The following is a 16858-nucleotide window of genomic DNA, read 5'->3' on the forward strand; positions in this document are numbered from 1 at the left end:
GAATGATCTCATAAAACTGTATTGGGCTATTATAAAACCCTCTAACTGAGTTCTTAATTATCTTAATGACTCTGAAGGGTGAGAGCACAGACTGAGTGGTCCTCAGCTCAGCGTGGACAGATGTAGGGCTCAGAGATTGAGTGCTTGGATGTGAGGATCAGTTTTCACCTCTTGTTTGGGGACTCAGCTTGTCCCCACAGCACAGGCCTGAGGGAGACTTAAAATGTATTTTTGGCCATAAAGTATAGAGATTTGTCATCGCTGGCTGTCATCTGGCTTCAACTAGAAGCCAGTTGGAACATGAAATACAGGATTTTTAACACCAATGAAATACTGATCCATTCCATAGAAACATCTGCAGGAACAAAAAACGTGGGAAAGCACAATATTGATCTCAGGTGGAACATCTTACTTGAACAAGACTAATATTTCCCTGTGTGGTTGTGAGAAATCACTGTCCCAGGATTAACCCAAGACAGTAAGTTAGTCACCCTAGCAAAGTCTACACGCAAACATGATGGGGTTCCATTTGACGTAATTTTTTACAGGTTTCCAGCAACTTGGGCTCAACAGGAATAGACTAATACTCAGCATATGGAGAGGTTTTTTGGGAAAAACATCATTACCATTCAGCTTTTTACAATATCCTGAAGCCTCGGGCTGCTCAAATTCCAGCACACACAGTGATTTCATTACAGTTCAAACTTTACTGAGTGACTTGATATCGTATTAATGACCACACTACTAACATACCCAACATACAAACAGGTACCTGTGACCATGCCATGCCACCTGCATGTGGCCATGTGCACATTTACGGCTTTGTTTTCCCTTTAACTGCATTTGGAAGATATTCCTGGTGTGCTTTAACACATTGCATCATCATCACAGTTACACCATAGCAGCTGAACAGCCCCAGAGTGATTACACACATGTCCAGGGAAACTGACAACAGACAGCTGTGTAACTGTTCCATCATAGCCCTTCCTCCCTCCCTCTCTCTCTCTCTCTCTCTCTCTCTCTCTCACACACACACACACACACACACACACAGTTGCTTGGATGGCCAGTTGGATAGGGAGAATCAGAGCCAGATGTCTAAGGAACTAAAAGCAGGATGCTCCTCCACCCTTCTCTCTCCTGAGGAAGGGTGGCCCTTGCCTAATTCATTAAAACTGCGTTTGGGTATGTTGCAGTGTTGAGATCAACAAAGTCGCAATTTTTCACTCTTGGACATGAGGGCTGAAGCCTGGCATATGATATAAACATAGTTTTGAGTTGGAAAATTAAGATTTTTTCCTCCTGACTAGAAGCTATTTATTTTGTTTCTGACTGACTAGAACATTGGTACTGTACATGATTACATAGATATATTCGCAAAATGGCATGTTGGAAATTGTTACCCTATGATCCCTTAACAAGTTCCCACTCAAACGAGAAGTAAACTATTCAAAACATCATGGGAGTAAGGTCATTATAAGTGGTCTAAACTCAGCAGGGGAGTCTTGGAACTCGTGATGAGAAGGAACAAGACATGACATTGTTTCCAGACACTCAATGCCATTTCAAACAACTGCACGGGTCCCAGATCCGCTCCAGGTGCCCTGAGACCCATATATAAAGCCACTGGAGTGTGTTGAAGGCACAGTGGGAGGAATAGAAAGGAGCCTCTAGGCATTGTAGCTAACTGGTCAGTCACATCCAGTGGATTTGCACCATCTATCACAGTCTCATTTAGTCGTGATGTGTCCTGAATAAGAGCAACTGTTCATTCTGTCCATTCACTTGCAAAGAACACAAGAAAACCTTTTTAAATCATAAGCAAAGCGTGAACTGAAATCAGCATCTTGGTAAAAGAAACACTTATTACCCTCTTTTACCTTGTCAGTCCCATCAGCAGGTTTGTCATGACAAAAGCATGCTGTGCGGCCGAGCTTTGTTTAAACCCACGGGGCTTTATTTTAAATGCTAGTGGCGATCCCAAGGTTTCCAAAGATACCAAATAGGTCCCGCGGAATTACATGGATGTGTGTGAAATGAGGCACAATACGTCTAGATTTTCATGTTTGATGGAATGGTATAGCCATAAAACATTGGCGTCTTTGGTTTAAATATTTCCTTCAATATAAGCCTGATGTAGTTTCACTGAAGGGTTGCAACCAGCAGATGCAGAATATGGATGTGATGTGGTCATGCAGTATGGGAAAAATAAAAATGTCTAACTCTGAAGCTACTTAAGGGGAAATTTCAGAGAAAACCAGGCTTCAAGGGGTTAATACTTGTTACAGATGTTGCTTAAATAGGCAGTGTTTTCTCTCTGATGTCTGTTTGTGCAGAGCAGTATCCTCTGGCTGCTGTAGTGGATGTCATGCAGGTGATGAGAGAGAGAGAGAGAGAAAGAGAAGGAGAGACAGAGAGTGGTTTCCATGGAGCACGGCTGCATGTGTGTGCTGCAAAGCATCCTCAATACTCCTGAGAGATGCGTGTGTAGAATATCTTGACGGATGATGTATGCACTCAAATGGGATGCATCTTTCAATTCATCATTGCGTAAACCATATGGATGGATGTTCCATTTAATCTAAACATTGTCCTTGTGTGTGTGTGTGTGTGTGTGTGTGTGTGTGTGTGTGTGTGTGTGTGTTTGTACATGTGACACACACTGACTTGTAGATATTTCCAAAGCATGGTTTTGGGTGTGTTAGTTTTAACCGTGGAACAGCTTGTCTCTTGCCCCGTCTACTGAAATGAAGTCATCCATTTGGCTGACACGCTCTTAAATTTTGGGTTGAGGATTTTTGTTTTGCTTTGCTTTCTCTCCCCTCCCAAGCTACAGCAGTGACAGAAAGCTACCTGATCATCTCCACATTCATGTGAAGGAAACAATATCAAAGTTATTGTCATCAATGTTAATGATAATACAACAAATATTATGTACTATGCCTCAGTTAAGCTGGACAACATCCAGCTGATTTTTAGCATATGATTTATCCAACTGTAAAGCTGCTCTTGATATTATAAGAAAGCTCAGACAGGATAATCAGATAATCTGGATGTTCCAGTTGTTGCACTGTGTGGGATGACACTCTGATCCTAACACTAACAGATTCATACTGTGTGTGTGATGCATAATGTCCAAATGTGCATTCACTCTCAAATAATTCCAGTCCCACTAACATCACAAATGATGCATCATTTTGAGTGTAATGAACATGGATGACCCCAGAGGTTAGGGAGGGGGAGGGGAAGAACAAAGGAATCAGGGGAGAAGGTGTGGAAATGGGATCTGTGAGACGAGAACGGTATCTGCATCAACCATCACTGATAATCATTTCTCATTGCTCCCTTGCAGCCGAAGCATTCTGCTGAGACACAGCAAAGCATCTTTAAATGCGGAAAAAAAGGAGGGAAGGAGGAGGGAGGGCGGGAGGGAGGGATGGAGAGAGGGAGGTAGGAGGCGAGAGAGAGGCAGCAGAGAGCAGGGGGAGGAGGCACTGTTGTTGCGTCTGCCGCCGCTGTCATTCTGCTGCTGCGCGGTTCAGCGGCAGGAGGGTGTGCTGAAGGGAGGAGTGTGGAAAAAACGGAGCAAGGGAAAACGAGAGGAAAGGAGAGAAAGGGAGCGCCTGGGCAGCACTGCAACAGCTGCAGCTGCAGCAGCCTGTCAGGAGAAAGAGGGAGAGAGGGAGACAGAGGGAAGAAAGAAAGGAGCCTGTCTGTTTAAAAAAAAAAAAAAAAAGGCTGCTGGATTGCCTTAGAAGCATTTTTCATGTTTATTTTTTTAATTCTTTGGACAAAGGAAAGGGTTTGTGTGAGGAAACCTATTTTCTCCCTGTTGATGCTTTTCTATATGGTCTCATGCAGGAGGCATGCTTGGAAATAGCGTGAAAGGCAGAGAAGGAGATTTGAAGATGGAAAGGACGGATAGCACAAAGGCATACGGCCAAGCAGATGGCAAAGGAGTTGGCATGGCAGCCAAGAGAGCCAAGTCTGGAGTGCCTCAGAGCACACAGGGGGGAGCTAAAGGTTTACCGGGCAGGTAGCTCTGAGGGCAGATTACCTGTGCCCTCTAACCTCCGCAAGCAGAGGTCTATGACCAACCTAGCTGTTCTCACCGACGCCGAGAAGAAGTTGCACCTTTATGAGCCTAAGTGGTGTGATGACATGGCTAAGCCTGGAGCAGGGCAAACCAAAACAGGCAAGCCAAAGACGGCAGGAGGTGGCAGCAGCGCCGGAGGGGGTGCCCCGCTCTCACGCAACCTCTCCAAATCGGAGCATTCCCTCTTCCAGGGCAAGCCCAAGCCCTTCAGCCCTTTAGCTGCTCCATCTGCACTGAGCAAGCAGAGTCGCATACCTCGAGGTCCTTACGCTGAGGTGAAGCCCCTGAGCAAGGCACCTGAGGATGGGAAATCAGATGATGAGATCCTCTCCAGCAAGGCAAAGGCCAACAGTAAGAAGCAGGGAGCTGGAGCTGGAGGGGAGGCGGGGTCCAAAGGCCAGGGGGAGGAAGGGGGAGACAAGCCCTTCTTGAAGGTGGACCCAGAGCTGGTGGTGACAGTGCTGGGAGACCTGGAGCAGCTGCTGTTCAGTCAGATGCTGGGTGAGTACAGCACAGCAGGCCAGGGTGCGTCTATGCGTGGTCAACGTTTGCTTTAAATCAAATGCCCCGCTTGCACCTCGCATCTCTCAGTGCTTCTCAAAGTCAGCAGCAGCACGCCCCCTTACTACAGCCACCATGAACACCTGCTTGCTGCTGCAGCCGTCCCCATTTTCCCTGAATGGAGTTCAGGTGGCTCACCATTGACTGAGAAAAGAGAAAAAGACATCTTTCTCATGCTTGCAAAGCATGCTCTTCAGAGCTTTTTAAAAAATCTATCTCTCTCTCTATATATATATTTACATATTATCTTGATGAATGCTGCCCCACCTTAGGATTTCCATGTGAAGCAGAATGGCTAGCCGAATACCTAAGAGATCAGTTACAATGATGACATGATCGCTGTTTCTCCTTGTATTCCAGCCATTGTTCTTAATCCCTCAGCCTGTCTTGCTCAAGTGTGCACAAGGCATGGTGGTAGTGATTGCGTTAAATATGCTTGTTCCTTACAATAACATTTCCAGTTGATTGCATGAAAAAATCTGTGCATAGGGGGTGGGGCTGGGGTTAGTGCTAGCACACTGATCTCCTTTCTAATGCTCTAATTTGCTCCAACACGTGCCAATGCACTCAATGGTCTATCCTGTAGTATCTATATATGGTTCCAAATAAGGTATGCCATATTGAAGTCATTTTAGGCACATAACACACACATATTTAGCCTCCTCCCAGTCCCATTCATCTGTAGCGACTGACAGATGGTTTACACCCCGTGTACTACAAGACAGCAAATGGCAGAGAAAATGGCTTTCTCTCTGGGGGTGCATTTCTCAGGTTTATCAATAGGTGCAATGTCTTTGTAAATTATCAGGTTGTTGGTCATGACATTTACGATGATGATTTTAAAACTAAAAAAAGGGTTTGTTTTCCTGATACAAAACAGTTAATAGGTGCAGTATTCCTCTAATTACAAGTCTCATTGTCTTTGAGGAGTTAACTTTTATCTTCAAACACAAATTTCTTAATGCCTTTCCTTGCAAGATTTTTTCACTGCCTTTTTCTTTCCACTAGATGTAGTATTTTAGAGGAGCTATTTAGGAAGACAGTTGTTTGAAGACTAAACCTTCACTGTTTTTGCATATGCATCAATCTGCCAAGTGTCCTGGTGTCTGACAGCATTTGAAGGAAATCTGTCCAATCTCAAACCCAGGACACACAAGTGGACATTTTTCCTACTCTGTACATGTCCATTCATACTCCTGAAATTCTATTATTGATCAGTTTGGTTTAAAAATGCACCAACAAGCATTTCCTGCACCTTTCACTGCTTCATGGATTTGCAATTTTCTATTCCATTGCTTAATTTAATACAGTCTTCTGCATGTCCCCTGTTGCATCTTAATGAATTAATTTGAGGTGACCTAATCTGTTATCCATGCCTCATTAGTGTATATGTATGTCCATCACTCATGTTAGTCACACTTACAGCCAAGTCAGAACTTTAAGCGACAACGTGGTTAGCAGCGTGGATGTTGGTATCACTGGTTTTTATGTGATCTAGTGATTATATTTCTGTTCAGTCGAACTGCAGACAAAAATTCCTGTGTAGAATACAGCACCACACCCATCTCTGTTTTAACCTAATTGCATAAAAATTGTAGCAGCTCACAGCATGCCCCAGGCTAATGCATCTTTCCTCTTCCTCTTGACCTCCATGGTGTCTCCAATTAAGCTGAAGTCATTCTTTCACAAAAAGGCTTTTTCACATAAAATATCAGCTTAATGAATTACTTATCATAATTTAAGATGATAATTCCACATTGAAATGAGTGAAGTGCTTTGTGTTCATGAGAGGCAGAGCAGCCAGTGAAATGGAAAGAGCACATGGTTGTAGAAAGACAGGAAGCGACAATAACATTGCACTGTTTTAGCAAACCTGTGACTTAGGAAAAATCTGCAAATAAACGCAAATTCATAATTTATATTCATGAGATCAGTTGCTTTTGAAGGCTCATTTCTACAAACTATTCTCAGACTCTAACCCCCCACCCAAATTTTTTTTGGCTTATGTCCTCTACTGTAAATGACACAGTACAATGGACATCCTTATGAAATACTATCTATTTATTCATAGACGGCAGTGCATTCAATGTCTGCTTAAAGCACACCCTGTTTTTTTCTTCCCCAGCATAACTTTCTCTATAAGATTGGTGAAAGGATGCTTTTATTTTGAACATAGAGGCTTTCTTTGTTTTCGTATGGCATCGGGGATAGTCAATTTTGTTAAAAGGCTCATTATTAAATTCACCAAACGTTTGCTGCCACATGGCGTCACATTGCATCGCGTGCACTGCGTCATCACGAGACCACAAAAAAAAAAAAGAAAAATCCAATTTGTTTTACTCTGCTTAGAGCCAGATGAATCATTTTGACACGGTTTTCTTCCTTTCGCACAGAGTAGCTTCTTTTGCACCGATTGTGTAGCGGATAAGAAAGAAATAGTTGTTGTGATTTTGATTTCTAATGGAACATATTGTAAATCGATACAAATGGTCAAGCTGTAAAATAAAACAGGAAATAGTAGTCATTCCAGTTGGTTCAGCTGACTGCGAAATGTTTCTCTGATATGTTGTATGCATGAGGCAAGCAGAGGATCAGGGCAATACAGACAGATGGAAGGGAGCTTCCTGAAGATGCTCTTCCTCAGTAACAAGGGGATGAGGCAGGCCTCATTTCATCATCAGTAATTGTACATGGTCTATCATGTTAGCTCACCACAACTGTAACAGTAGCCTACAATTATAATAGAATTGATGCATAGGGAAAGTAGGGGTATAGATCAAATGTTATTCTGACCTAAGATGTAGTAATAAAGCGCATCAAACATTAGATGGAATATAGAATTATAGTAAGATGTGAAAGGTGGAGTAGGCTATCAGAGAGAGTACAGATGTTTGTCACTGCTAATGGCTTATCCATGTCTATTGTGTAACCAGAAAGTTTCAGCCCATGAGGACCAGTTCATCAAACAATTTACCCCTATAGCAACAAACACGGGACTGATTTAAAAATGCTGAAATATGTACATGATTTATGCTCTTTGCTAGAAGGTAATGTAACTGTGTTTACAGCACAAGCGGTGCATGATATAACACTGATTCAGTTTTTAAAACCACGTTTACCATAAGTGCATGGTTTCCAGGTCACAAAGAGCACAATCCCCTCCCTGGCATCGGTCCGAGTGCATTGTGTTCTCTGTTGCTTTACAGAAGAGTGGCTTCTTTCCACAGGCCTTTCACTTGCTTCATCATCTGCCATGAGAAACTCTGAGAAGCTTTAGCTTTGTTTGCTTTAAAAGAACAGCACTGCCCTCATATTTGTGCTGTAAAGCAATCCATCATATTTCCTGCAAAATCCATCCTGGTGACAGACAATGTATAATGCAATGTAGAGGCCTTTAGAGACTGCCAACCACCTCACCTGATCTTTATGGTAATCATAGTCATTTCTCAATATCACTGTAATATTGTTCTTTGTTGAACTTAAAAGATGTATCAGTTTGCTAGTGTTTGTGGGGGGTCTGAGGGTGTCTAGCCCTATTTCTTAATGTCTTTTACCACACTTTGGTCCGCCTAGTCTAGGACTGTATCACCAATATTAAAGAACATCCTGCAGTTTTACATCATTTGCAGGTCTTTCCCCATTCAGATCCTCTTCAGTCTTTTGTGGTGTAACATCACTGCAGTGCAGGACACCAGAGGGACAGATGTGCGCACGTGCCTTCTCTTTGTCCAGTATGACATCCTGTTTGAATATATCCCCTGTAATTCATTTCATTTCATTTTATTATTACCATTCAGGAAAGGATCAAAAGTAACATTACAGCTAGACAGCAGGACAGACACTGCAGGGGAGAACACTTAGGTGGGGTGAGTAAGTTGGTGTGTGTAAGCTGAAATCAGTGGTTGCAGATATGTGTCCTTCCACCAGATAACATTTATAGGCCTGTCTGAAGTGTGTAATAGAGGTTATTGATTGTTATGGGATGTCATTCCAGATCTTTGTGTATATATGAAAAAATGATCTCGGATCGTAGTTGTTTTGTAAGGTATTGGGATATTGTAAGTGAAACTGATCTAGTGATGCATTCCTGGCTTGTCTTGTGTCTTGGAAGTAGAGCAGTAAGTGTTGGAGGGGTCTTATTGTTTTGGACCTGAAGGTCAAATTTAATGGTTTGGTTTAGTTGGTATAGTTCTGAAAATTCAGCATGCTGAAGCTTTAAGATTAGTCTAGTTTTAAGAATGTTAAATTCAGTGTCGGACAGCATTCAGAATTTAGATTTAAGTGTTTATTACATAATGTCGTCTGTTTACTAAAGATTCAATCCCACTTTTAAAGGGAAGGGAGATAAACATTCTTTTTACTTTGAGCTTAACATCCAGCAGCTCTTTCCCTATCTAACTGCTGGAGCTTTGTGAAAGAGAGCATGTCCGAAGTTGTGGACAGACACAGTGGATGATGCATATCATGGAGTGATAGCCAAATGTTATCGATTTCCCCTGATGATTAGATTAGTAGACCTCATGGACTTTGCTCATTAATCATCTGATGTCAGCAGGGCTGATGTTAGTGAATCCCTCCACAAAAAAGTGAATATTATCGTTTAGTCAGGGTAACATTGTTTAAATTGAACTCAGTGTCTCATTCAAATTGTCCGACATGCCAGTAACATACCACAGTGCTTTGGAAAGTGACAAAAATGACTTGATTAATCATTTAATAAACACGATTGAGTTACACTGTGTTGAATCCAGAAGGTCGTTTATTGTTTTCATGGAGCCTCTCACTTTAATGTCTTTGGCCATCCATGCAAGTCTGACCAATGCTGATGGATCAGAAGTTGTACAGAAAGCTAAAAGGGATGTGTACATGTGTGCCTGTTTTAAATGCACATCATATTCATACCCTTTGTGCCTCTTCAGCTGAATTGGCTTAACATGCTCTTATGAGACCAGCACTTTATTTGAGATGTGTTCCCCTGACATCCTTGACTTTCTTCCAGCTATTCCAGCCAGTGCAGTGAATGTTAATTTCTTATTCCTTATGGAGCTCTGCTACCACAGTACAGTGGAAATCCCTCTCCTTGTCTAACCTACCCCAGTGTTTGTGGCAGGGAGGTTTCTTTCATTTGTTACAGCCAGCAAAACAACACACCTAATGGCACCGGAATATTGATTTGTCCTGACCCACTGGCTGTGCACTGTCCGTAGCATGCAGCAGCAGTCCAAATCAGCTGGACTGTTGCAGAATCACTCTGGCTGTAGTTCAGCTTATTGTTAGCTTACAGGGACTCTGATATAAGGTTTTACAGAACAGAAAAAACGGCTGTGGAGACACAAAACACTTTCCCTTGCAGGATATCTTGGTGTCAGGCAAGGTTATTTTAGTTTTTCTTGTTGCTCTTCTTCTTGCTGCTTTTGATTTCAGTTTAGCTTCAATTAGTTTTTAAAGCAGGTTTGCTAGATTAGTTTAGTGTAGTTAGTTTTAGTTTAATTTAGTTAGTTTAATTTAGTTTAATGCTGAAAATTAGTTTCAGCATTAGTTTTAGTCTTTTTTGTAATATGGAGAATTTATCAGGGTTGAGATTCCAAAAAAAGTATTGGGTAATAAAAATTCAACACAACATCAGACTATTTAAAAAAAAAAAAAAAAGTCTTCACTGAGGATAGATGAACAACCAAAGACATTTTCCTTGTGAGTTTAGTTTATTTTTGTTAGTTTTGTAATTGCACAATACAGTTAAGTTAATTATTGTTTTTTAAGCATAATTGTATCTTATTTGAGTCAATCAGAATTTTTGTCATATCAAACTAACTCAGCAGCTTCCATGTCATCCAAAAACATGACATGTTTAACATTAAATTACAAGAAAATCACTCTGAAAGTGAATACTGGGGGAAAGAATTATCCTCAAAGTTTGTAAATTCAAATATATTTCTTTTAAGTTTATTTATTTATTTTTTGGGGGTGGGGTATATTTAGGATAATGTTGTGGTCAGGTTGGTTGTAATTAAATTTAAATATATATTTTCAATTATTATACATATTATTCTTGTTTTTTAATTTTCTGGTAGTTTCAACAATACAATACAACAATAATAACAATAATCATCATCACCATCATCATCATAATCATAATAATAACGGTAGCAACAATAACAACAATAATAATAATTCATTCACTCAAAGTTTTTAAAACATTTTTTCAAGTATTTTTTTTAATTTTCTTCTTTGGTTTTTACAAATCGTCACCTTTTTTCCCCATGTTTTTGAAAGAAATCAATAATTGCTCAGGTTTCAAGAGGCTGTGTTCAGATGCCTTTCACAAGCGTTCAAAACATAACAAAAAAAGTTGCAATGGGGATGAGGGGGACAGAGGCTCAACTATGTAGTAACTGGACTCTAATCATTTGTAGGTGGAATTAAGTGCAGGGGACAAAGGGGACAGGTTCCAGAAGTGTTTGTTCGGCCCCTGTTGTTGTGTTGAGAATGTACAAATGCGTCCCCCTGCTGGGCGATCTGAGACACCGGCAGCCTTTCTCTCAGAGATTCATGTTCTGGATGTACCATGTCAGTCCGGAAGCGGGGTGGAGCTGGGTTACCATGGTGAGGCAGCCCATGGAGTGAAATTTGTCTGCCTAATGATGTGAACATGCCTTGGTTGTGTGATTACCAGGCATGCACCTGTCACTTAAGTGCAGACACAAATAATGCAGACAGTCATGCACCAATGTCTGTGTGTGCATGCATGTACACACTCTCTGAACACACACACATACACACACACACACACACACCAGGAGAAAAAGACTGTACTGGATCTGTATTTCATGTGGACAATCTCAGTGTTTTTTAATTGCTTGTGCTGCGTTCCTCACCCACAGACCCGGAGTCCCAGAGGAAGCGAACCGTGCAGAATGTCCTTGACCTCCGACAGAATCTGGAAGATACAATGTCCAGTCTTCGTGGCTCCCAGCTTAGCCATAGGTGAGTGCAATTTACACTTTGTATTGTTGAAATGAAATACGTCTCATACAAATTGCAAAAACATCTCTGCTAAGAGTTTTTTTTTTTTTTTCCATCATAGCAACACGTCATGGGGTCAAGAGCCACATTCTGTCTTTGCTTTGAGAAATGGAATACATTCATGCTCTCATGTGAACAAGCAGTGGAAGGATAGTTGGATCAATACATAACACAATCATGTGTAAACAATTCTGCTATAGCTGCTTGGAGAGTTGCCACCCAGTAAACATCTGGCTTCCATCCTCCTCAAATTGCCCGTCTCTGTTTCATGGTCATGACTTCACGCTAGGAATCCCTCTCAGTGTGGAATTAGGCTCACGGAACTGAATTTGCCTCTTAAAGGTAAAGTTCCTCAGGCAATCATTTGTTGCAGCAGCCACAACCTAACAAGACACTGGTGGAAGAGGCTATTGTTCGACACAGGAATCTGTTTCATTTGCACATTAAAGTGGAGATATCAGAGACGACTAACATATACGCTCCTTAAAGATCTCCATAAAGTATTACATGTAAAAACTGGTGCACCTAGATCAGTGGTTCTCAACCTTTTTGGGCCGTGACTAGTGGTGGGAATCAGTGAGTAACTGGTAATATGATGTCATCATGATATTTTATCCACGATAACGATGGAATCACAGTATAGGGAATTCTACGATATATTGTCGATTCGTCACGATATCTGTAACTGAGGCAGAAAAAGTACCCTGGAATAGGCTAAATAATCAGGTTTTCCAGTGTTTTACAATGCAAAGAGACTGCAACATGAACATGACAGAACAGTGTCCCATCAAACACAAGCAGAGAAGAAATTCACCTCAGAGGAACTCAAATGTGCATCTGTGCAAATGAAGTTTAAAACTCAGATATCCATACTTGGCACAAGTGTATCGTAAGTATTGTGATATATTGCATTACCAACTTATTGTCCCATGAACAATATTGGTTTTAAAACAAACCAATGCCTACTTTCAACCCCCTGTCACAGACTGGTTGTTGCAAATGCTCAATTGTCAGACAAGGCCTTGCATTGTAAAACTACTAAAACTACTTTCACCAGAAAGCAAACAAACAATGTATGTATGTCTTAATCATGTTGCAACCCCCCAAAATGATCTCTACCCTGTCCCTGGGGAGTCCCAACACCCAGGTTGAGAACCACTTAACTAGATGTATGGTTTGATGCATGTTTTACAGCTGCAAAGTCACCAGTAAAATATCTTATGATCAAAGATATTAGCAGATTATAGATAGGATTTTATTTGTTTGAACATCAGATCATCTCAGGCCACTAAATGGCGAGTTTTTATTTTAGATCAGGGAACTAACAAAGAAGCAAACACCAACAGCCATTACCTTAACAAGGATGCTGAAGTAACACAGCAGAAAACATCGATTAGGGACAAAAGTCATTTTGTATTCATGAACTGCTTCATCCCCCGCCTTTCATTTTTGGCTTTCTCTTATCTCTACCTGGTGATGATGCACAATGCTTAGCAATATCCCATTTTTTCTGGGGACGGCTTTGATGTGAATACTGCTACTGACCTTGAATGGATCCACCCTGAGATGGGCTCCGAATTTCCATAACCTGGCCACAGGCGATTGATGCAAACCTCAGCTTCCTTTCACATTTTCCACAAGTTTTTCTCCTAGACTCTGGGGCTTTTTGTGTTATCTCAAGCGCTGGCTAAGAATATATGCTAAGCAGCATGTGTGAGTGGAGACATTGTTTTCGGAAAGGTACAGAATAGAATATCTCTTTTCGAAAATCTCATTATAATGGAGACTGAATTTAGCTCAGCTTCTCCAAGTTTGTCATATTCACAGTCAGTCTCATAGAACATGAATATGAACATTTGTATTATAATTTTCAACCACAACTCTGTTTGAGGAATGCTGATACATATGATCTGAGGCTTTTTGACAAATCCTTCAGATGTCCTCAGCTATTTAAAGACAAATAAGAAACACTCTCATTAAGTGTGTAAGAAATTATGAGATAATTTTTCTCTCGGATGCACTCAGTGCTGGAGTGGCACCAGTCAGCATCCATACCAATAAATTATCCATCAACAATGGATAAAAATACTCCCATGGTTGCAGCCATTGCATTATTTATCTGGTGGGTTGGTGCATCTAGTTATGTAATGAGCAGATACAGGAGAAGCTCCCGGCTATTGAGAAGACAATTCTAAAACTGACCCACTTACAGTGGAGACAAGGAGAACTTTGATATAGTTTCTGTCCAGGCTCATGCCAGTAGATACTATATATGTATTACCAGCTGTCAAAACAGCTTTCTGGTTTCTTTCTGTGCAGCATGGCTGTATCAAGCAAAGCCTTGGAAAGGAAAACGGCAGTGATTCTGGTGATTGTAAACATATTGCTTAGGGTTAGAGAGACAGACAGATAGAGTGAGAGGGAAATGGTTTGTTCACAAAGATATTTTGGTATATCCTTCTCTTTGTCCTTGGGTTCTGAAAAGCCCCATTTCTAGTTTTAGTCCCTGAAGAGTGAAGCCCAACGGCTGTATCTGGGTCAGCAGCCACTCGACATCACTGTGGATTTCTTTGAAGGTCTGCTGACGGTGAAACAAAAACATGTAGCGTCATTGTTTTTTCACTCTCACTTTCTGTTTTCTCATTACACATTAATTTCTGACAGATTTACCATTCTCTGTTTCTTTCAACTCCACTATTTCATTACTAAACCCATATATTTTTACATCTTAATCACTGATGACTGTTTATTAGAAATGTCATTGTGTATATATCTTATGAAAGAACCAGTAGTTGCCCCTATACAGTCACCACAAAATCAATATTAAGATATTCAGTCGAAGAAATTATGGTATTTGATTTTGTCCATATCGCCTCGCCCTACTTGTATTTGTGTGGGTTTTTCGTTGCTGCACAGCACAGCTTTGTACAAAACCGCTGACCTTTATTTTAAATTCTAGAGGAGATCCCAAGGTTTCCAAAGGTTACCAAATATGCCCTGCTGAAATACATGGCACTGTGTGTAAAATGAGGCAAAAAAACATCTAGATATTTTCTATTGGATGAAATAGTGGAGCCATAAAACAATGACATCTGCGCTTGAATGTTTCACTCAGTGTAAGCATGATGTCGCTTCAAGCAAGGGTTGCAGCCAGCAAATGCAGAATATGTGTTTACGATTGTTGTAGAATATGGGAAAATGTTTTTGTTTTTTGTTTTTTTGTTTTTTTATTGGCTTTGTGGCTTTGTGGCTAATTAAAGGGGAAATCAGATTTCAAGGTCTCTTGCTTCTACTGTTTTAATATGTGTGACATTCTGTAGATGAGTGCCATCTAAATTCTTGAAATGTAATGAAAAATATAAAATCTCCTCTCTCCTCATCTCCCCCCAGTTGTCTGGACAGCAGTAACGTGGGCTATGACAGCGATGACACCAACGCTCGCAGCATGTCCAGCCTGTCCAACCGCTCTTCACCTCTGTCCTGGCGCCACGGCCAGTCGAGCCCTCGCCTTCAGGCAGGTGACGCCCCGTCCTCCACAGGCGGAGGGTACCAGGGTGGGAAAAGTGGCTCCCAGTATACAGCCCAAACGATGCCGACACGCTGCTCCAGCCGCCTCAGCAGCACCTCCCGCATTGAGCTCATCGAGGGGCTGGATGTCGACGACACTGACCTTAAGTCCGGCTACCTGAGTGACAGTGACCTGCTGGGCAAAAGTCTACCGGATGATGATGACGACAACCTGGCCAATGGGTAAGAGCATCCCGGGACAAGTACTGGGCTTGACACCACCTGTTGCCATAGCAACTGAGAAAAAAACCTATCATAAAGCAACCAGTCAAAACCAGAGGGCTTCATGCTGGATTGTGCTGCAGGCCTAAACCTAGTGACCATGAAAACTGGGTCGGTTAGAAGTTGTAATTGTATTTGACTACATATATCAATAAATTGATTGGAGTCCTACTTTAATTACCTTCTGCCCGCCATTGTTATATACCAAATATTTAATTAAAATATTTACAGTGGTTGCATTTTAGTATTCAACTTCTGAGCAATTTAGAAACTTCCATTATGGAAACTTTTGATGCATACCTCATGGAATTTCTGCTTTGTGTTGGACATCTGAGGTTTGCACTTGGCAGGCTTATCAAAGAGCTCTCATCAGCAGATAGACTTGTTTTTTTTTCCTGGCTGTCTTTAGGATTTCTCAAAGTAGCCATGACATTCTCTCTCTACAGGCTGTTTTGCTGACTTGGGCGAGAATGTTTTCTGAATTTTTTTCACTGCTGCTTTGAAAAGAGTATGAATCATCAGGTTTTCTCCTGGCTTCACACAATAAATGCACCCTCACCTCTGGCATCTGGTAGTTGTGTGAAATGCACTCTGGGGCTTGTGACTCTTTTTTGAAGACAACAGGTTCAAAAGAAGCAATTAGTTTTTCATATTTTCAGAATATACATTCCGCAGTTGTCATACTTTACATACCTTTCCAAAAGGTTTGAAACACCTCCTCCCATGTACAATCTCCCCACCTCCTCCTTTGTTCTTTTCATTCTCCTGCTCCTTATTACTCTCTGCTTCACCCTCGCTGCTCTCCTCTCACTTCCTTGTGTGTTCATCTAATTCCCTTTCCCAAGTTGATGGCAGACAGTGAGATGCAGAGAGAAAGAGAGACAGAGAGAGAATCAGAGAGAGCGAGAGAGAGAGAGAATCCAGGCCAGTTCTCTTGTGTGATTTGAGTAGCTTTATCGCCCTTGCACATGCAGTGGGATTTAGTCTTCTGGAGCATTCGCAAGGCATGGTAGCCAGGTCACGTTCTTACTATGGTGTGTATCAGGGAGGAGAAAAAACACAAGACATATTTTAGAGCAGGGGAAAGAAATTAGAGCAAAGAAGAGAGCAAGATGAAATGAATTGAGTTAACTTTGAAGTGAGGTGATGTAGAATGTAGAGCCGAGGTGAAGAAGAATAACAGCAAGATAAGATGGTTACCTAGCATGATAAAAAGAGGCATTGCAGTGGAAGAGAACTGGAATAACAACTGAGTAGATAGGGTTATAGTTTAGGGGTGTAGAAAGGTGAAAAAGATTAGGATGTGTAACCTCATAAGGTTAGGATTAAACAGAGATTATTTCATATGGGTCTATTTGTCACAGTGACACCCATGCACTCAAAATCCAC

General features: G+C 41.3%; 1 protein-coding gene across 1 annotated transcript in view; it reads left to right on the forward strand.

Annotated features, from left to right (window-relative positions):
* Positions 1-3792: 3792 nt before the first annotated feature.
* Positions 3793-16858, forward strand: part of LOC115359437 (neuron navigator 1-like) — a 50431-nt gene continuing 37365 nt past the window's right edge. The window contains 4 exon segments of the mRNA XM_030051937.1: positions 3793-4006; positions 4008-4597; positions 11539-11641; positions 15071-15430. Of these exon segments, the coding sequence (XP_029907797.1) occupies positions 3867-4006; positions 4008-4597; positions 11539-11641; positions 15071-15430 (1193 nt within the window). The 5' untranslated portion in view covers positions 3793-3866.

Source organism: Myripristis murdjan, chromosome 5, assembly GCF_902150065.1.
Source record: "Myripristis murdjan chromosome 5, fMyrMur1.1, whole genome shotgun sequence".
NCBI lineage: Eukaryota > Metazoa > Chordata > Actinopteri > Holocentriformes > Holocentridae > Myripristis > Myripristis murdjan.